Source organism: Vanellus vanellus, assembly GCF_965231255.1.
Source record: "Vanellus vanellus genome assembly, chromosome: 1".
NCBI lineage: Eukaryota > Metazoa > Chordata > Aves > Charadriiformes > Charadriidae > Vanellus > Vanellus vanellus.
Window position 1 is genome coordinate 51,022,927 of NC_138905.1, and position 20,901 is coordinate 51,043,827.

General features: G+C 44.7%; 1 protein-coding gene and 1 long non-coding RNA gene across 5 annotated transcripts; one reads left to right on the forward strand and one right to left on the reverse strand.

The window, feature by feature from the left end:
• Positions 1 to 4,332: 4,332 nt before the first annotated feature.
• Positions 4,333 to 16,205, reverse strand: LOC309681969. Of its 4 annotated transcripts, none has more exons than XR_014270086.1 (3): positions 16,105 to 16,205; positions 6,639 to 6,726; positions 4,333 to 5,130 (listed from the first exon to the last, which is right to left on the reverse strand). It is a non-coding gene; the product is annotated as an uncharacterized lncRNA (long non-coding RNA). The 4 variants fall into 4 exon arrangements; XR_014270087.1 differs by having other exon boundaries at positions 16,161 to 16,191; XR_014270088.1 differs by lacking the exon at positions 16,105 to 16,205 and adding an exon at positions 14,326 to 14,451.
• A 197-nt stretch (positions 16,206 to 16,402) lies between these two features.
• SOCS2 (suppressor of cytokine signaling 2) lies at positions 16,403 to 19,020 on the forward strand. Its single transcript, XM_082480382.1, has 2 exons — positions 16,403 to 16,693; positions 17,686 to 19,020. The coding sequence occupies exons 1-2, from the start codon at positions 16,549 to 16,551 to the stop codon at positions 18,132 to 18,134; spliced, it is 594 nt and encodes a 197-aa protein (XP_082336508.1). The 5' UTR covers positions 16,403 to 16,548; the 3' UTR covers positions 18,135 to 19,020.
• The last annotated feature ends 1,881 nt before the right edge of the window (positions 19,021 to 20,901 follow it).

Below are 20,901 nucleotides of genomic sequence, written 5' to 3' on the forward strand. Positions count from 1 at the left end.
TAAGAGAAGATATCCCTGGATTAATCTAAACTTTCATTTGGTTTTCCCCCTTCTTCTCCCTGATGCTTTTGCTTATTGCTTCCTAATGCTATTAAGACATTTTGCTTTACAGAAACCTTCAATTGTCACGTTTATCTGTTCTTGCCTGACTCTGTGATCAAACGTCCACAATCACTGTAGAAATGTTGGCTTTCTCAATGTTTCCCAAACATTTTTGGATGCTTTTCAGGCATGTTGAGGGCTAAAAATCTATGATGTGCTAGACTGCTATCTTTAAAGTACTTCCTCTTATGACTAGTTACTGGAAATGGAGTCTAAGAAACATGTTCACTACATGTACTCTCTGCCATTTCAGTATTACATTAATTCATAAAATCAATATTTTAAAATCTTTCCCTGTGTTACACTGCGACTCTCAATCTTTCAACGTTCTCTTCTACTAAATCTTTCTCTTGAGTCATCTGAAGCATGACCTAATTAAAGGCCTATTCTCACAGTAATTCCAAGTTGTCCTCCTGATTTCTCTTGGTCTTGAACAACTACATACAGCTGTCTTTATCTGTCTCTCTTCACTTGAAAACTTGGAATTAGAAATCCATCCATTTGATTCTTGTCCCACTTCTATGCAAAAGAATAATCCATTTGAAAGTTAGTTCGGGATTTCTGTTTTCTGTTGCTCCTGTTCTTTGTAATTGAAAACTTTAGTTGCATGGAATGTACAATGTTAAGGCTGCTCTGGTATCTTTGTATCCAATTTTAGGCACTTAGCCATTTGCTTTGTATCTAGTAGTTATTAGGTGGTTTAGACCTTATTAGGCGCATTGCTCTGGGTAATAGACAGTTGGATACATCTTAACTGATTTTTATTTTTGTTTTAACATCTCGCTAAAAACGTTCTCGGGCTTTGCTTGCTAGCATGCCATTGGAAAACTGTCAGTCAGGTGTCAAACTGTCCTCAGTTCAGAGCATTTAAATCGCATTTCAGTTTATCTTGATGTCCTAGTGAAAAGAAAGTTCTTTCACTTCCTCTAGACCTGAATTTAAAAAGGAAACATGCTTTTAAAACGGGGTTTTGCCTTTTCTATGTGCAAATTATGTTGTTCTGTGGGTTCTTGGTGCTACCACCAGGAGGCAATCTTGCACAATAACGCAACTGGATTTGTCTGAAACGGTAGAGGATTTAGCCATCTCATCAAATTTAAGAGAGACATGCATTAGCTTTTCTTTAATTAAATTTGTAAAATGGACTCCCCTAGCAGGTCTGAAAGTGGTTGGATTCGAAGGGTCAGAGGTTCTTTTGCAGGACTTGCCTGTTTGATTTGACTTTTTTAACATAGAGCAGAGATGTATGTTCACACTTAAAAATAGCCCTACCCTCCCAATCTGGAAAAAAATGAGCCAACAGTGGAGCAGTTGGGACCCAACTGCCAAATACACCCGTGTGACAACTTTCATATCTTCATGCGTCAGTTCCTCATGATTGCAGTGGAGGGAGCAGTTATCCGTCCATCCCTTCCTGCCCCTCCAGTTGTTCAGCCCTAGAAGAAAGTTCCCCTCTCATCCGTCTGCTATTGTGACAGGTCTGAATTTCAGCTGCCACGTCCAGATTCGGCTGTACCAGAACAAATCGTTGCTGCAGCTCTGTTCTAAGTCACAGTAATGATTGCTGTTTAAAGCCAACACTGCTTTTCTCAGTTATTCCAATCTTTATGAATTTCAGCAGCTGCTCTGCTGTAATTTCTCACATGCTCATTCCATCCTCAAAACGAGTACAAAGTTACATAATAAAGAGATCGAATAGATGTAGACTGCATTCCTCTTCTGTAATGGAGGATGTATATTTTGTTTTAATGCTACAATATAGCAAAATTGATTGAAAGCCCACTGGTCACTAGAATAAATGTCAGACAAATTGTGTACCTACAATACATAAAAGCTGGATTCATTGCTAAGATCAAGACAGGTAATAATTAGACACCGAAGCCTGCGTTAATCTTTGTAGGCTCCCCTTATAGTCAATTGACACAAAAAAGTACCCACACAAGGCAGTTGATCTTATTTTAAGATGTTCTGAAATATGTCACAAAAATTGTTTTCTGGAGGTTCTTCTTCCTTCTCGTCTATGAAGGGAGGATGAGCTTTAGTTGAGATTCAGATGCCTGTAGCAGAGCAAATGGAAGCAGTCTTACTGTTTGGGGTTTTTTTTGGGTGGGGGGGTGGGTTGTTTGTTTGTTTTTAAATTAAGACAGCATATATGTAGGAGAAAAATATTCCACTTAAAATTAAGATAAAAAACATTTGCTGATTCTGCTAGCCTTCAATAGCATGTAGTCCATATATAGGAACTCTGTTTTCTGTATAGATTAATTCACATACATTTAATTTGTAATTTTGAATAAACAGTGTATAGGATTTTAATCTCACCTCTTTATATTTAATCAACCTCCTAACTATTTTTTTTTGTTTCATTTGATACGTAGTCACAGGAGAAATAAGATAGTTACTTATTTTATGTATATTTTACAGCACCTCTTCTAATGAGCTCATGATCCCAATTGTTACCTCTAGGTACTTGTAGAAAAATGAACACAATAAATGATAATTTACTGGGTAATTTGCACATAATTATCTGAAAATTTAAATACAATTTACACAGAATGTTAGTTCCGCTATATATAACTGCAACTGTTAGGGCACTGCACATCAGAAGGTGGGAGCTGAGTGGAAGCTGCATGAACCCAAGAGCATGTCTGGCCAGCAACTTTGTATGGCACGGCTTCTAGAGAAGTCGAAGTTTATGGCCCGGAGTACCACTTTATTAAGTGCCATGATGTAGGTGAGAAATGATATTCAATGTATCACAAAGTTATTCATCACCTAGAGGCACCACAGGAGGTTGGAATGGCCAATAAAACTGAGAAACATTGCCAACTAGTTTAAATAAGTATTAAATACAGAAAACAGTTGTGCGTATATTCAGCTTTACTGCTTGTCAAGATGAAAAACAGTCTTGGGTCAGAGGCAGTTTACCATTTTAAATAAGGCCAGCTTTGACTGCTACCAAAGTTTACAATTCCTCAGCAAAAGAATCTCCCTACCAGCAAAATATGAGATAGCATAGAGAAAAAAAAAAAAAACAAAACTGGAAAAGCTGTTTTTTAACATCTCTTCTGCCAAAACTAATAAAAGTTTAACCATGTAAGTATCACAGAAAATTTAAATGAACAGTGAAGAGTGACTGTGAAATTAGGCTACTGCATTAAGCCATTATCGTGTAGAATAAAAAGTAACCGAAGTAAAAGATAAAACTATTAAAGCATGAGCCTACTGTACAAACATATATTTCCTGCTCACTAATGCTAACAAGAGAGTTCTATAGTTTCATGTAAAAATTCATGTTTCTTAAATACTGCTAGTCTTTCTCATTATTCAAATTTATGTTGTATTTGTTTAAACAAATAATAAGCCAGTAGCATTTTTCTGAAGTCAGCATCTGTAGGAGTTATGCTGGATCACAGCTTCGTGATCGTCACATTCTGCTTTAGTTAAGACACACTGAGGATTTCAGTTGAATAATAAACTAATACCAGGAAAAAATTTTCCTTGACCCCTAATTAGTTAACAATTGGTTGGTATACAGTAGCATAAAGTTTCACATATTTTTTGTTATTTTGTAATTTTTTAAACTGGTCAAGATTGGTATGGGTTCACTTGTTATTTTACAAGAACACCTCATATCTTTGTAAAACTCCCTTTCCTCCAAGCCATTTTTCATACGGTTAAAATCCTGGCGTTAGCAATGGGGAAACTGAGGGTGCCAGCAAGTTCCACATATTTTTGAAATGGATTAAGAAAAAGGATTTCCTGGCAGAATAAAGGCACAGTGCAAAAAAAAAAAAAAAAAAAAAAAAAAAAAATTCATGGTAAGTGCACCATAAGCAGAGATAAACAAAACAGCAGAGAAATTCCCTTTCTAGAGCATATATTTGTATGTTCAAATCTAAAATAAACACACCGTATGTTGGCTGCGTGGGTTATGATTCATTGATTTTATATGGCCATATTTGTTGAAGAAAAATATTTGAAATGAGCCCAAAGAGGCCACTGGTAAAGCTGAAAGGTGATACAGTGGTCTGTGAAGAGAAGAGCAGTGGCGGTCCTGATGGAGAGCAGCTGTGGCTAGTACCTACACAGTGCTCAGCCAGTCCTTGTCCAGACTGAGGGCAAAACCTCGAATCGCTGGAACTGGGTGAGTGTTTTGCTTCAATATGACCAAAATTTTAACTCCTAACGCTACGGAAATGATACATGAGAAGCCTTATATTTCTTTAAGAGTGAAGCATTTATTCTGCAGTCAAAATACCTGTGTCTACATGTTACCTCAGGCAGGTGGTCCCCAGCAGCAGACTAGTACTCAGGGTCCCTCTGAGCCTGTCCGTACTGCTGCAGGCTGGGGAGCATGCTCAAGCTCCAGCTGCTGATCCCTGCACCTCTTCCCCCTGTTCCACCTGTCACTCTTTAGAGGAGTGGCTGCGCACCCCTGCAGGGAGCATTCACACCAAGCGATGCTCCCAAGATCGCATCTTGTTTGACTTTACCCTATGTGCTCTTCTAAACTGCTCAAGCTGACTGTGCACCCTCAAACATCGCATCCCAAAACATATAATACACACCCTCGCTTTCATGCTAGGAAAGCACCATTCTCACAGACTGCAGTATAGTTTCACATAATCTCAGATACTTCAAACTGAAAGATACACAAAAAATTAGAATTACATGTTGGGTCTATAGAGGCACCAGAAAGAGTCCAAGGAGTACTGTGGGATGTGAATATAGGAGTCTGCTCTGGAGGGAACTAGCCCCAGCTACTGTGAATATAAGCCAAGCCTCTTGGCATCAGGGGCTTTTTTTATTTAGAAATAACAAGCATGCCCTCTGAAATCAGGTAGTCAGGACACGCGTTGTTTTTAAAGATAACCTGAGCTCAGATTGTCTTTGTTTGGACTACTAAGACTGAATGAGTCTGGTACAGACTTATGGAGATATGCATAATTACTGTTCTCTCTAAGCAACTTGAGTCATCAAGATTGTCCTGTCCAATCCAGTCCAGAGATGCTCCAGTTGAGACTCCTGTAAAAATAAAAGGATTTTTCTTCTGGGTAAACAAAATTAAACATGTAGAGAAGAAAATGCATTTCCATAACTTCAGACAAAGTCTGGATTTAGGAGCAAGCATCTGCTTCAACAGTCCCCATTGGAGTAAGAGAACCACACCAAAGGTCACTAGATGTCAATGTTCTGTAATTCTCAGCCTTCAGAGGATGAAAGAAATCTAAAGAAGGTTCAAGTTGAAGCATTTGGCAAAATAATGAGGTGAAAGGCTTTCAGAGTTTTCTGGAGAAAAAAAACAGTAATTGGATATAATTCTTAAAAACTTCATTTAGGCATTACTAAATAAAAATGTTGTGTTTCCATTTCAGGGCTAGTGAAATGTCAACAAAAGAAAATAGTAGTACAAAAAGCAAAGAGCTGTTTTTCTATTATCCTCAGGACACAGGGGTTTATTTATTTAAAAATCTGTGACATTGTCAAATAAGCTGTTCACTTTAAATAGCTTGCCAGGTGTTGGGGTTTTTTTTCCTTTTCAGCTGTACTTGTATGATAAATTAATTTTGCTGGGAATACACTACCAGTTCAGCACAGATTTTTTAACAATTCATCTCCTTGCCTGGCGTACTCTCACCCCCCTGGAACAGCCCGAGGAACTGATCCTGAAAATGCCCAAGGAGATTAAAAGACACGCTTCAATTGATTGTTGAAGTGTAACTGTCAGAAGCTGAACTGATCAGTCGTTTGGGGAATTTAATTGTTGTTGCTGCATCTTTTCCATCAGCCAGTCCAAAGGGATTTCATTAACATCTCACTAGTACCTCTGACTAAGTAGGAATTTTGACTAGATTGTGAAAGCTTCTAGAAATAATTTATTTTGAAGTGTTAAGTATATAAATGCAAACTGAGTGGAAACAGCTGTTATTTACATTCTCTGGACACAGGATTCCACTCCCTGATGGATAGCAAAAAATGCCACTGAAAGTACATGATGAAATTGGAAAAATATGGCTCTATTAAAAATATATGTAATGGACCACGTTGTAGGGTAGACTACATTGGTATAGCTTCACAGGTTTGCCACTGTAACAATACATAGCCCACCTGCCAGAAGGACTTGAAGAGCTTCACGTATTTCTTGGAAAAAGGGGGGGGGGGGTTGAAGGAATGAACACGCTGAAAACAAAAGCATATGAACAAATTCATGTTTCATCCTTTTATGCAATGGCTAACAGAGAGCCAGGCATTTCTAGAAATAGTCTCACAGAACAAAGCCCCATTCACAACAAAATTTTGCTATGGACTTCTGTTAGTTTGAGATTATGTTCTGGAAAAATTACAAAAGCTCCTGAAAAACGTAAGTAGCATATTCTAGACCAGTGAGCCTGAAAGTGAAGGACTATGCTGGAGGGAAAAGAAAGCACAGTGTGAAAGCTCACCCCTTCAATCAACCCAAACTTTATCTTTTTATTAGCCTGGCAGAGAGAGGCCCCCCTGCATGTCCTTTGTACATGTCCCCATTCACTTACCTGGAGCGGATCCCCACTGCCACGTGTTGGAAAGCTCACGCTCCCTCCTGCCATGCCTGCTTCTATCTGTAACATCACTGGAAGCCACCTAGAGTAAAATGAGCAGTCATAGACTGTCCTCAGGAAAGGTTAGGCATGTTTAAAAATGTACACAAAACGTGGCTGCTAATTTCTTTTGGATCAAACCCATTCAGTCAAATTAGCGTTAGGAACCCGAGCTGGGGAATTAAAGGTGGGATTGTTTTGCTGGGTTTTCCTTATAGAAGGGAAAAGGAGTTGATACAACAAAGACAGCTAAAGCTCAAGCACTGCAGAAACACTTGATTCTTAGAGCCTGTGGAGCGATTCCTTCCAGGATTAGTTCTGTTTGACTTGGGATTGCTTTGTGCCTGCCAGCACACAAAACCTGTCATAACACAGGCAAACGTGGGACAGAAATTTCATTCTTGTTCCATTTTAGATACAGACGCTTGCCTGCTGTTCTGTCTTATGCAAACGATACATCCAATGGCTAAATGCATCCTTTAGTTCCTTCCCAGAACAGAGACTGATCTACGGCAGCAGGTTTTGCAGCTTCCTTCCTTCTAGCATGATGTGGCTTGAAATGCTGGGGAAAAATTCTGCTGTGCCTCAGGCATCTTTCTGGATCCATTTTTTTTCCCAGAGGGATAATTTATCAGAGAAGTGAGCTCTGAAGAGAATGCTAAAAATAGTGTTAAAATTTTGAAATAACAGGGCAATGGCACCGAAAGTCAGAAAAGATGTCTAGCCCAAACTCACACTTTATAAAAGGCTTTGTGTATTTTGTAATAATTATAGATGTTATTTCCCCTCCCCCATTCATTTAAGAAGACAGAGAGATAATAACAAACTTCAGCAAATCTGAATTTGGTTACACAGAGCCATCTGTTAATTCTGGTATATGGCAGTAGAGGGCATCTAAGGACTTCAAGTCACATATGGTAAGGGATTAAAATCAGATGGCTGAAGGAGTTACTACTCTCATCCTCAGCCATTCACCCCACCCTGTGACAAAATTTGCCACTTCACGACCAAAGAGCTCCTGAGGCTGCTCCTGAACGACTGCAGGTTTGAGCCACACTGAAACTAGGGTTGATCTTAACATGACAGACTGAAAGATGAAGTTGTTTAGGAGACCCGTGAGTTAATTTCTCATCCCTGCTGCAGGCAGCACTCTGAGAGCCATGGGAAAGGATGGTTCAGATACAGTATAAGGGGAGACAGTAACTGCCTCAAGCAGGCTATCCAATTTCGTCTACTACTGTTTGAGTTTTAATTTTCACATACCTGGCAAAACTGCTTACAGGAGGGGCAAGCAATCCTGGGAATAGGCAGGTAGTGCCAAGAAAAGGCGAGCTGTGGAGCAACGCTCTTTCCTTAACCAGGAAGAGTAGCCCTGTGTCTGTTTCCTCTGTTGAGCCCCAAAAATGCCAGTCTGTCTGTCTGGCCTGTATTTCAGTTTACATCCTCCCAACATGCCAATCAGTTCTAGGACGATGCCTTGAGCTTTCCGGACAAAAACCAAGCACTAATCATGATAAATAGAGAGAAGGTAGTTAGCAGCTAGCACTGTTTTCTTGTCATCTGTTCAGGTTTGTATGACATTCCACGTCCAGCCTCTATACTGAAGCAGGGAAAGCAGCCATGCCCATCTTGAGCCAAAAGAAGCCAACACGTCAGAGGCAGGTTACGTTCATTACCTGACAACTAACACTTAATGCACTCATCTGAAAAATGTATTTGATCCAAGCAGCACATAGACATACCATAGGCAGCATATTTTCAATTAACTGTAAGAAGTTTAAAATTGTATAAACACATTAGTACTCGTTGATTATCCTGTTATTCAAATTCCTAAATACAGCAACACGTCAGGCCTTATGCTTAAGTCTATTATAGCCTCAGTCTGAAATTTAAAAGTGTCTCATGCCCAGGAAAAGATTCTACAACCCATTTAATGATTCACAGTACTCCTGAAATGATATTCATCTGTCTGTTTTCCATGGCAGCGCTTTCAATCATAAACACTTAATTGTAGGAATTCATCCTCAAGGCCAAATAGCTCTGGGTGAATTAAACCATCTTTAATAAAAGAACAGTGATTTAAAATTAATCTTTTTCTGATGGGAGACCATTTATTCAGAGACATCTAACCCAGTTTCTTCTTCATCTTCATTTTACTTTGCGCTCCAAACTCTCCCCTTTGGAGATAGCCACTGCATCACCTGTTTTAATTTTCCTTAGTAGTTTCAGAACTGACTCTTTGTGAACAAAGGAACTTTACTTATGGACTGGCAGAGCACAGGAGAGCTGCCTGCGTGCTGTCAGGAAAATTTTTTTCACAGACATTACTTGCTCTCATTTACTTTGAGACGTAGGACTCACAACTGGCAAGAAAACATCTCAAGCCTCCTCAAGCATAAAAGGCTTGTTTTTTCTGGCAGCATCTAGGACGAGAATGCAAGATTTCAGAGTGCTTTCAGCTGTGCTATCTCTAGGATTTTTCTAAAACAAAGACAAGAGTGTACGTTTCTCCAAAAATCCATAACTTCAAAGAGTGTGGTTGTCAACGTGTGTATGTATATGTATGTATATGCGTATATATACATCTGTACACTCTTTCTCAGACATATACACACTTTCTCAGCCAAAACCCAAGTAAATAAATATTACAGTCACAGCATCTTATGCCATAATCTGAATATTAAAATCCATAGCAAATATTCATAGAATCACAGAATGGTTTAGGTTGGAAAGGATAACTCCTATCAAAATGGTTCTTGCAAGTAGTCTTGTTTTCCATCATGTTCATAATAAGAAGAAAGCATGATGCAGAAGAAAATGCTGTCAAAGCATGTATATTTACACATTATCCTCAGGTAACTTTCAGCAATATTTAGCTAGTCCTAGTCAGTGAAATTGCATAGTTCACAAAATAATGAAGTGACGGAACAGAATTCTGCTCGCTGTTTATAAAGAAGCCTAACACAGTATAAGGTGAAAACTGCTGTGTCAATTATCTTTTTTTTTATATAGTACCCTGTGTTGCCACATTCCACTTTTCCTTAACAAGTCCAGCTAAATTATTTTTATGTTATTTTGGTTTTACTTTAAATTGTAAATAGTAAATTAGAGAAACTATAAAAGCACTACATTTTATGTTTTTAATTAAAGATCCTAAGTGTGTTTAGATAATATCTTACTCAATGCAGTTGAGGCCTTCAAATGCTACCATAAGTTTTAACTAGTATAAAGCACATGAGATGAGAGAAGGACTTAAATGCCACCTTTTTATGGTCAGAATTTCATGCTTGCCGGTGATTATCTGTCTACCTATCCACTGAACCAAAGGAAATGATCCTTCTTTTTCTCAACCGCCCCTGAAAGAAAATAATCTGGATGTTATTTCAAAGTACTGCTCTCTTAGTGCTATCTCGTGATGGTTTGCTTTTAAATTACAAGTGCCGGTTTTCTTTTAGAACACCACCGATTCATAGAAATTATTCACTGAATTTTTGATTACTCTCTTTGACCAAATGTATTTTCTCGAGAAAGATAAAGCATTCACATCTGAATAGATAAAAAATGGCAGGAAATAAGGTGGCAGCTGGTTAAGGGTAAAATTGTTTGGTATACATCATAATTTATTTCATCAAAGCATTCTGTTCCTTGGGAAGCTGGAAAGAGACGAATGATCCCATTTACAAAAATACTTGTCTTCTCCCTGCTGTATTTATTATGTTTTAAAAACTCTGTGAAATAAGGAAACCTTCCTCCCGACTGCTGAGTGAGAAATTCTCCAAGGGCTTGCACTGCGGACCTTGTTCGTGGTGCAGAGCTACAAGTAACTTGTTCTAATTTGCTTGAGAAAAAAGCTCAATATTCCTATTTCTTTGCTTGAGAACCAGACGTGCTGCCTGACCACTGTAGTCACAGGACAGGGAGGAACCATGGCAGTAATACATTCTTATTTAGATCAGTTCAGGTAAACAGTTGTCAAAATATGGTCAATAAATAGACATAAGTGATAAGCAATAGCTGGCCTTTCAACTAAAGCAGATTTTATCTGACCAAATGGTATGTCATGGATAATGGATATTCTGTGCTGCACCTTCGGGAAGTGAGGATGCAGACAGCCAGGAAAGGCCCCTTGTATTCTTTCAGGTAGCTAGATAAATCTAGCTAAATAAATCAGTAAACCTTTTGAGCAAATCAAAGCAAATTTAGCAAAAGCAGCTGAGCCAAAAATGCATTACCCCCTCCTCCACTCACGTCATATTATATAAATAAATCAGCGTGCTAGCTCTCCAGTAATTTTGGCATACTTTTCAGGAACAAAGTGAAAATCATTTCTAGCAACAGGCACTTCATGCCATTGTAAAAATGTTGCTGCTTCCTTCCTTGGTCATGAAAGGGATTTTTGCCTAAAGGAAAAATAAAAAATAAATCCACTCATCCCTCCCATTCTCGTTTTGAGCACATGTATTTGAAACCAAGTCAGAAACATAATAAATTCTGCTTGTGATTTTCAAGAACTCTTCATGTTCATGTTTTCACTACTAGTACAAATCTCGATCAAAAATATCTAATATATGGATGAGATACTGCCCAAACCAAAACACTCATGCACAGTAGAAAGTATCTGGAAAAGAAATCAGAGATTCCTTAAGTTTGTGCCTTTCATCTCCAGTTGGATGATACGTCTCTAAAACTGTCTCAGAAGAATTCATAACCGGCAATATTTGTCCTAGAATTGCTACCCCAAAACATGCAGACTAAAAATAAATAAAGCCCTTGGCTTGAATTGTACTTACAAATTTTAAATCCCCATTTGTATAAACTAATTTTCTTTTCATATTAGTGACTGTTCAGAAAAATTACTTTGTTACATGGCAAATTAAAAAACCTTATTTTGTTCACATTATGGAAAGCTAAGTTTTCAGTCTGATATCTCCATGCTGCTTCTTTTCTCTTTCTCCATTTCACATCTTTCTCATACTCCATTCTAATTTTTTAAACAGTAAAACACTTAAGGCAAACCAAGTATGTATTAAACATCCTAATGCCAAAGAAGCTAAAAAGTAGCTTAAAGTAGTTTAATGCACCACATGTGGCCCATAATCCCAAAAGTAATTTAATTTAATCACCTTTTCTTACACTTAAAAATTATTTTTTCTCCCCTGTGACTGTGTGAAATACTCACGCAGACAGAGGAGAAAACCAGCTAACTAACATTGTTGAAAGAAACAATGAAATACTAACTTGTTCCACCGAGTCTATAGTACTTACGGATGTCTCATACCAGAGAATAAAGGTAACTGTGAACTGAAGTACTCTTATGAGGTGCCAAAAGTGCCATTTAAAGATCGATTTGCAGTTTTTAAGCTTGAATTTCATTACTCTTGTAAATTTATCAGATCTTTAGTAGTATTTTTTAAAAGACATTAACTTCTCATGAAAAAAAAAATTGACAGAACTCTGTTTAGGAAAGATCCTGCTGATATATTGCCTATTTAATTTTTATTCTACCTTTTTCATAACAATACCTGAAGTTTTAAGTAACAAATATTTATTACATTCTTCTGTTCTTGTTTCTCATTCACCACATAAATCATGGTCTTCCTCTCTCTGCCTTTATAGCAGCCAGCTGTGGTTTTAGAAACAAATTATTATGACTTCAAGTGATGAATAAACAGCAGAAGCAAAGGAAGTCCTGAGATACTATCCACATGAAAATGCCATTAATAAGTAACACAGGGAAAGAGAGTTACAGCAAAGCTGTAAAAAAGCTCTGTATCTAGACAAGATGCATTCCATTTATCCAAGATGAATTAGTGAACTTTGAAGGAATAGCCCTAATCTGAACACTACTGTATCAAAATAATATGGTTTTGAGCAAAAGCTCTGTGCCTGTGTATGCATATAGGGAATTATTTTAGTAATAAAAATAGATTTGTATTCCTTTTTTTTATTTTTGCTCTTCTCAGCATAGTGAAGTCAGTGCAATTCTGAAAAAGTTAATGATAGTTACACAAGCTTTCACATCATCGGTAGCAGAACTGTCAACTAAATTTCAAAGGACACAGGCATACTCTCTCCCCTCTTCATGTCTATCCAATGGAAAGTTAGCAGGGATTCCACAATAGTCACTGGAGGCTGAATCTGAGGCTATTCGAACTGCACGGATGAAAACCGGAACAAGAATGACCTTCAAGACCTAAATTGTTTTAAGCCATTTCTGAGAATGCTTAAGTAAGAAAGCCCGTGTTTGTTCCTCAAACCTCATTTTAAATCTGTGGTGCTGTCAGTGATTAAAACCACCTTTTTTCATAAACTGAATAAATTAAATTCAAACGCACTCAGGCATTACAAACAGATGAAACCATACTGACCAATTCACTTAACACAGTAGGTTTCTTTCCCCTCAGATGAATCTGCTTAATTACTAAACACGGCACTTATTTTTTGAGAGAACTATTAACTCTAAATGCTCTTCACCCATCCCCTAATGTTTAAAAATTCTAAATAATATCTATTGTAAAAGCCTTCAGGAACTGTCCTCCATGGTCTTTTTTTTTTTTTTTTTTTTTTTTTTTTTGTTAAATAAACGTTGAATTTCAGGAGTTGCTGGGGAGTAGGACCGAAGGCAGGAGTGTCCCTGTAGGAGCTTTCTCTGCGGTGCAGGGGAGCTGGCGTGCCGGTGCTGCCCCGCTCCCTCAGCCAGACCCTTCAGCCTAATACATATTCATTTATCTCTTTGATAACAAAGGCTCCCCACCCCCCGTTTTTTGAAGAGGTTATTTTGTATAATTTTACATTATTTTGTTCCTGAGGACTTTAAAAAGACACCCCTTAACCCTTCTCCCGTCAAACCCGAAAAATGCTCTCTCCCAAATACCGCCGTACAATTTGCAGGGAGCCCTGACCTGCGGCCAGGGGCAGGGGTAAGACTAATACGGTGACTTTTGCTTTGTTTCCCCTTTTTTCTTGCCTTTTTTTTTTTTTTTTTTTTTTGGTCTTTCTAAAGTCGGCTCGAGGCCGCCCGGGCAGCGGCGGAAGGCGGCTGGTTACCGAGCAGCACCCGCGGCCCAATTAATTATCTTTGCGCCGAAAAAACAGCTTCGGGTTTATTAAAAAAAAAAATAATAATAAATAAATAAATAAAAAAATCGCGGAGGGGTGGGGGGAAAGCAGCGGCGCGCGCATCGGCGGGTAATGGCTGTTTGTAGCAACGAGGTATTTAGCGCCGGAGGGTGCAGGGGGGTGGAGACCAGGGTGGGGTGTCCCAGGAGCTTCGGCCGCCGCAAGTCCCTGGCACGGAGCTCCTGGCACCGGCCCCTGACGCGCTCCTCGGCCCTGAGGGCGGGCCCCCGCCGCGCTCAGGTGCCCGCGGCTGCCGGCGCCGGGCAGGCCGGGAGCCCCTCTCCCTCACCCCGCCGCTCCACCCCGGAGGAGAGCGGGGTGGAGTGTGTGTGTGGGGTTGCGTTCCCGCGCTCGCCCGGTTACCTCAGGAGGTGCCGCGCGGCCCGCGCGCGGGCGGCCGTTGGAGCCGACCGGCGGGGCCGTGCCTCGCGGGGCGGCGCACGCCGCCCCGCGAGGCACGGCCCCGCCGGTCGGCTCCAACGGCCGCCAGAGCGCTCGTACCTCAGTGCTCCCGGCCACTGACCTGTTCGCCGCCGCGGCTCCGCGGGCGGTGGTGGGAGGGGAGGAAAGTCTCGGGGGGAGGGTTAGGCCACCGCTGCCCCGGCGTGACAGGGGCGGCGGCTCGGTGCGTCGGCCCCCGGCTGGCCGCGATCGCGGTGGAGGCGCCGGAGCGGGTCCTGTCACATGATGCGGTTCCTGGAAAGTTCCTGGAAAGCAGCCTTTGTATGTAGCCATCCCGGGAAAAGGGGGGGGGGGGGAGGGAGGGGGGGGGGAAGCGGCGGGGGGAGAATGCCCTCGCCTCGCAATCAAAGGCGAACAGACCGCCCGCGGCGGGGGGGGGGGGAGTGGAGGGTGTTGTTTCCCCAGGAGCACCATCCTCCTCAGGCAGCGGCAGCCTGTCTGTCTGCCCGAGCACAGCCCCGACGCTTCTCCCCGGCCGCCCCGCTTTAAACACACACACACACACACACACACACCCCACTCACACTCAACGCCGCCGGCAGCAAGAACAACCTGACCCCCCACCTCCAGGCGGCGGCAGCGGCGGCTCCAACCCCATCCCGCCGAGCCCGGGTGAGTCCCGTCGTCGTCGTCCCCTTGCGCCCGGTGTCCCACCGCTCCTCGAGAGCGGGGAGCCCGCCGCTCTGCCCCCGGGACGGAGCTGCCGACAGGCGGGTTGGAGGCTCCCCCGAAGGCAGGGGCAGGCTGCTCCGGCGCTCCTAGTCCCTGCCGGGGGACGCCTCGCAGCAACTAGCTGCCACCGCGTCGCAAACCCTCCGTCCCCGCCAAGCTCCCTTCGCAACGGGTCGCGCCCGGGCGCCCCTGGCAAGGCTGTTCTCACCTGCGCTGGGGCTCTGCGGCCGGCGGCTCCGCGCCCGCAGCCGCTCCGGTGACAGGCGCACCTGCGCCCGGTACCCGAGCCGGCGGCGGGAGATATCGCGCGGGGGAGAAGGGGACGGGGATGGGCTTTGCCGGGGGGTTGCCGCATGTGTGCCTGCATATATGTTGCGATAAAAACCCGGCAGCCAACCTATCGGCTGCCAGTAAAGTTTAAGTTGGAAAACTTTCTGAGCTCCGCCGCGGAACTTGCGACGGGAGGAGCCACCTCGGCATAACCCCTCACCAGCGGCTGCTGCGCACCTGGAGGTAGAGACTCTGCCGGGTTCGCAAGCACCGACGGGGGTCCCTGTCTTCCCCGTGAGCCCCCTCCCCACCCCCGGCCAAGCCGGCTACGCTCCCCCTCGCTGGCGCTGCCCGGCTTCGTGTCTCTCCTGGCGTGACGGTGGGAGGGCAGGAGGCTGTTTCTGTCCCCCCCGTTCGCTTCAGCCGAGCGGAAAGGTAATTTTTTTGTTTGTTTGTTTTTAATAGTATCAGCATTTAATGGAACGGGAAGAGCACATTTCCTGCCCCGCGCTAAATATATCGCTCCCTCCGCTGCGCTGCCCCTTCCCGTGCCCGAGCTGCCAGCGAGCCCCGGGAGCCGGCGCTGCCCGTGCACCCGCCCGGCAGCCCCCTGGGCGCGCCGCTGCCCGGGAGAGGCTCGCTCCCACCCCAGGAGCGCGGCCCACGCCGGGTTCCCGTTCCTAGAGGTACGATTTCACGTATGACCTTACTGAAAAGTGTACCGCGCCGTGCCGTTCCTACGCACCGCAGCCTGCAAGCCGGGCAGCGCCGGGGCTGGGACCTGCCCCGCTCCCTGGCTACCCCTCCCTACTCCCACCTTTACTTGCTTGGCTCTCCCTCACGACCTCCTCCCTCCCCAAACGCCCCTTCCCCAGCGCTGCCGGCCGAGTTCGCCTACCCCAGCCCAGGGAGCGGCGCATCAGCGGGTTTGCCCTTGCGATAAAGGGAGCCCACCTTCGCGGGCCGCCGCCTCCGCTTCGTCCCCGGTGGAAGGGAGCTGGGGGCAGGCTGGGCGGCGGGGGGTGGGGAGGAGATGTCCCTCCCCCGCTCCGCCGGGAGGTGATTTCTCGCCTCGGGTCCCTCCTCTGGATGCTGGGAAGTTCCGAAGCGGGAGCGCCAGAAACGCACGGGCTGTGTCGGGAGCGCCTCTCGCGGGGCTCGCCGCTAATCACGCTCTCTCTCCGCTCACAGGCGGCGCCCGGGCCGGGGGCCGGGGCCATGCACCCGGCGCGGCGCTGAGCACCGCGGCGGCGGCGGCGAAGCGGAGCCCTCTCCCCGCGGGCAGTCCCCGACCTGCGTGAGAGCGGGGCCGCGCCCGCTGCTGCCGCCGCCGCCGCCCCCCATGACCCTGCGCTCCGCCGAGTCCCTGGAGAGCGCCGAGGGCTCCCGGGCGCGCTGGGGGCACCCCGCGGCGGCGGCGCCCGTTGCCGAGGAGTCCCGTGAGGCGGCGCAGCTGGCCGCGGCTATGGAGGAGCTGCGGCGGGCAGGTAAGCCCGGGCGGCCGGGCGGGAAGGGGGGAGCGCCCGGGGTGTCAGCGCTCGCCGGAGTGTCCGGCTCGCCGCCGCCCGCCGCGCCGCGGTCCCGGGGGAGGCGGTGCGGTGGGGAGCCCCGCCGGGCCGGGAGGAGGAGCGGGCGGTGGGGCGACGCTTGCCGTCACCGCCCGGCGCTGCGGGGTCGCGGCCCCGCCGCGGCGAGGGGCGGCGGCGGCTCCGACCTTCCGCAGGCTGCGGCGGCCGAAGCGAAAGCACCGCCCGCGGCGGCAGCGCCGCGCCCCGGCAGCAGCCGGGGATCGCCGGCCGGGCGAGGACCGGGCGCTGCCGCCGGCCGGGGCGGCCGCGGCGTGGGGAGCGGGCGGCGGCGCCGCCACATCTCCTCGGCCCCGCGTACCTGCGCGTCGCTCGCCGGCGTGGCGGCGGCTCGCCCGGCCCCGCAGGACGCGGGGCTTGTCCGCGGGCAGAGGGAAGGACATTTTTCTTCATCGTCACCCCTCTAGGACCGCAGCCGCACCGCCGAAGTTGTTTTCTTACCCTTCTCTGCTTCCGATTGCTAAACAAAGCTTATTTCAACAACAGCCTACCTAGAGTTACCAAAAGCGGGCTTTTTGCGGGCGGCCAGCGTGTGCCGTGCGGGCGCAGCCCTCGCCCGGCCGTGTGCGCAGCGCGGAGCCGCGGGGCGCGTCCCTGCTACCTTACGGGCGGTCCGCGGGGTCGCCTTGGGCGGGAGCCTCGCAGGACGCTGCAGGAAAGTTTTGCGTGTGTACGCAGAGGTATGAAAATAAACAGCGACCTGGAAAGCTCTGTCAAAACGAGACGCATTGTAAAGCAAATGAATTTAAATAGCAAATAAAATTACAATGCCTGCAGGACTGTAGCTTTCAAACAACAAAGGAAATGGGTTATTACAAGCATATCAGCCAAAAAGCAGCTTTTTAAACAAACAAACAGGAATAAACAAAACCCTTTCTCTCCTGTTTTAACAGGGTGGTACTGGGGCAACATGACTGTTGCTGAAGCCAAAGAGAAGTTGCAGGATGCCCCCGAAGGGACCTTCTTGGTTAGGGATAGTTCACATTCAGAGTATCTACTGACTATTTCGGTAAAAACATCAGCAGGACCGACCAATCTACGTATAGAATATCAAGATGGCAAGTTTAGACTGGACTCCATCACTTGTGTCAGATCTAGACTTAAACAGTTCAACAGTGTTGTGCACTTGATTGAGTATTATGTGCTTATGTGCAAGGACAGAACTGAAACACCTTCAAATGGAACAGTTCATCTTTACTTGAACAAACCTCTCTATACGTCGGCCCCATCTCTGCAACACCGCTGTAGAATAACTATAAACAAATGTACAAATCAGATCTGGGAGCTGCCATTACCAACAAGACTAAAAGAGTACTTGAAAGAGTACCAATACCAGGTATAAATACCTTTGCTAAATGCCTCTAATGTAGAGTAACTTTTAAATGCAATTCTTAAAATCAGCCAAAGAACTGAGTAGCCAGTTGTACAACTCGGCATGGAATTCACTATCAAAACAGTGGCAGTTCTGGGGGAAAGGTTTTTATTTTAGATGCCACAAAGGGAGACTTTATGTAGAACAATCCCGGCTTGCATCTCGGGGGTTCGACAAGGTAGCATGCTATTCTTGAGAGGAGAGCGCAGCCAGGAATCCATCCAGATTGTGTTGCTCTGTCAATGGCATAAAATACTGCACTAATATCAAATGTTAACCGAAGCAGTGGGATCGGGAGAGACTACAGAAGCGGGCAGAGACATGAGAGTGCATAAGTATTTCAGTTGCCTGATTCCAAGATTAATTTGGTGCTGGTGTTCGTATAATCCTGAAAGCTTAACTGGATCACACTGTGATAATCTTGCCAAAGTTATGCAACTAATCAAATCCAGTCAAAAAAGTGATCATCTATTCAGTTTTTATTGAACTATAATTCTTGTGCTTTTCTGCAAGCAAAGGAGTACTGTAAGTAATCAGTTTAAAACACTGTTTTTCAAAAAGTTCTCTAAAAGCTGACCTTAAGGACAAATGCCACATCTTTCATAGGAACCCAGTATGTTGCTGATTATACCAGATTGGTATCCCAGAATCTTTGTTAACATGTTAACATCTTCCCAGTGGTGATATATCCATGTTATTACTATTAAGCCTCTTTTGGTTGAGGCTTTAGGACTGTACGCTGCAGACTTGCAGTTGCTGAGTTCCAATGTCAAAACATGGATATCAGCAGTTACAGCTGTCTTCTACAGTGTAGAATGTTTTCTTCAGCTTGTTTCCCAAAATGTGGGGAAATACGGATTTGGGATTTTTTTGGGGGGGTGGGTGGGTGGGTTTTTCTTTTCTTTTGTTCTAATTCACCATTGTAGCTATTGGACTATTACTCAATAAAGTAAATCAAATTGCACAACAATCTCCCAATCTTTGTATGTATGGATTTGCTACTATTCAGGATCTTACAAACCTATATAATTTCCCAGCTAATACTCAGATAAATGCACATATATGAGTGGGGATGAATACCCCTGCGTTGCCTTTGTGGTGCTGCTCAAAGGTATAGCTGGATTACATTCAGATTAGTGGCTTAGAGGCTGCCTGCTGAATTCCTCTAGTTAGGTATTAGCATAGGACATCACTTTTTCTGTTACAGCAGTCCTCCAAATGGGAAGAAGGGACTAAGACCCTCAGTATCCTTTCCTCAGTCTAAATGTAAAGTATTTAATAGAAGAATTATCCAGGATGAGAATGATAGGAGAGCAGTAAGGAGAGAAACAAGGACATAGATTTATCCTCAGTCAACTATTTCATAGTTTTAACTCTTTCCCTAGCTTACTTTTTAATTAAAGCAAATAGACCTGTGTTTGAACAAAGGAGGGTTGTCAAGACTTGCTGTAATCTAGCCCTGCCCAGGCTGAAATGGAAACAATGTAAAATCATCTTGTTTTCCTTGTGATTTAACTGCTCTGTAGTACTGTCAAGATGCTCTGTCCCTTCTCATAAACTCAGGGGCACTGACCAGCTTATTTTGTTGTATCTAAACTCCCAGTGTTCCGCACGCAGTTTTGTCATTAACATGCTGGCAGAAACGAGTAGCGCAGTTGTTGAGACAAGGAAGACACCAAGAACCCAAAGCAGAGGTGATGGTCCCTTGGTATGGCAAATACTTGATATGTTGTTGTTCTCCTTGGGGAAAAGGTGGCTTTTCTCTCTCCTCCATGGCTTCAATTCTCTCTCCTCATTTTTAATGCAAACTTTAGCATAGAAATGGGGTGAGCTTTCTCCTGAAAAACAAAACAAAAGCTTTTGTTATGTAATTTTTTCCCCCATGCCTTGCCAAATGTAGCATATTGTTGGAAGTTTTTCACAGAACGCAGCGACCACCCTCCGGTTCCCATCCCAGAAGAGCTCTTGTATTCCAGGTATGTGTCGTAATTACTCAGTTCTTCTGTGCTTGGCACATGTCTTGCTAGGATCTGCCACCCTGAAGCTGAGGAGCTTTTCCTGTGAGCAGTGGCCATGAAAGAACCGTATTCCTGGAAACACTTTTCAGTCTGATGAATGTGTTTTCTTACTGTTCCTGTCTAGCTCTACCTTGAGAAGGGATAGCTGCTACACAGAATAACTTGTTACAGTCAGGGAATGTGCTAATTGCTGCTACGTTAACCTTCTACAACTGGGCATTTTCAGCCAAAGTGGTACTTAGGTGTGATATGCTTGGGGTCTCAGTAGAAAACATGTTATACTAAGGTCCTTTAAAATAAGTTCCCTCCAGGCTAGCCCCTGGCCTGGGGATTTAAACTTATGAATGCCAATGCCGGAACAAGCAGACTGAGAAGAGGAGAGCTTAGGGGTGCACTGAGACAGGCATGTTGTATATATATGAAATGATTTATGGTGCGTTGCTGGCAGCCTGCTGTAAGCGGTCACAGGCCAGGTATACCCTATGGAGGAGCCAAGCTCTGAGGAGTGGCGTGAGGCAGATGCAGGGCAGGTCACTGGGCTTTTTGTTAGTGGTTCTCCAAAGCACAAGGGCAAATGGTAGAACAAGTGAAAATTGGTGATTCTTGTAAATAATCAGGAGTAGTTACTGTGACGTGGAATCAGGTCACCAAACATTGAGCACACTGACTTACACTTCCTATCACTTGTATTAGTTACTGCAAGGAGTAAGTAGGGTCTG

Bases quoted from the DNA above. Each gene is read 5' to 3' on its own strand.
- SOCS2 (XM_082480382.1), top strand. From the start codon at position 16,549: ATGACCCTGCGCTCCGCCGAGTCCCTGGAGAGCGCCGAGGGCTCCCGG. The intron at 16,694-17,685 runs GTAAGCCCGGGC...CTGTTTTAACAG, and splicing joins GGAGGAGCTGCGGCGGGCAG to GGTGGTACTGGGGCAACATG.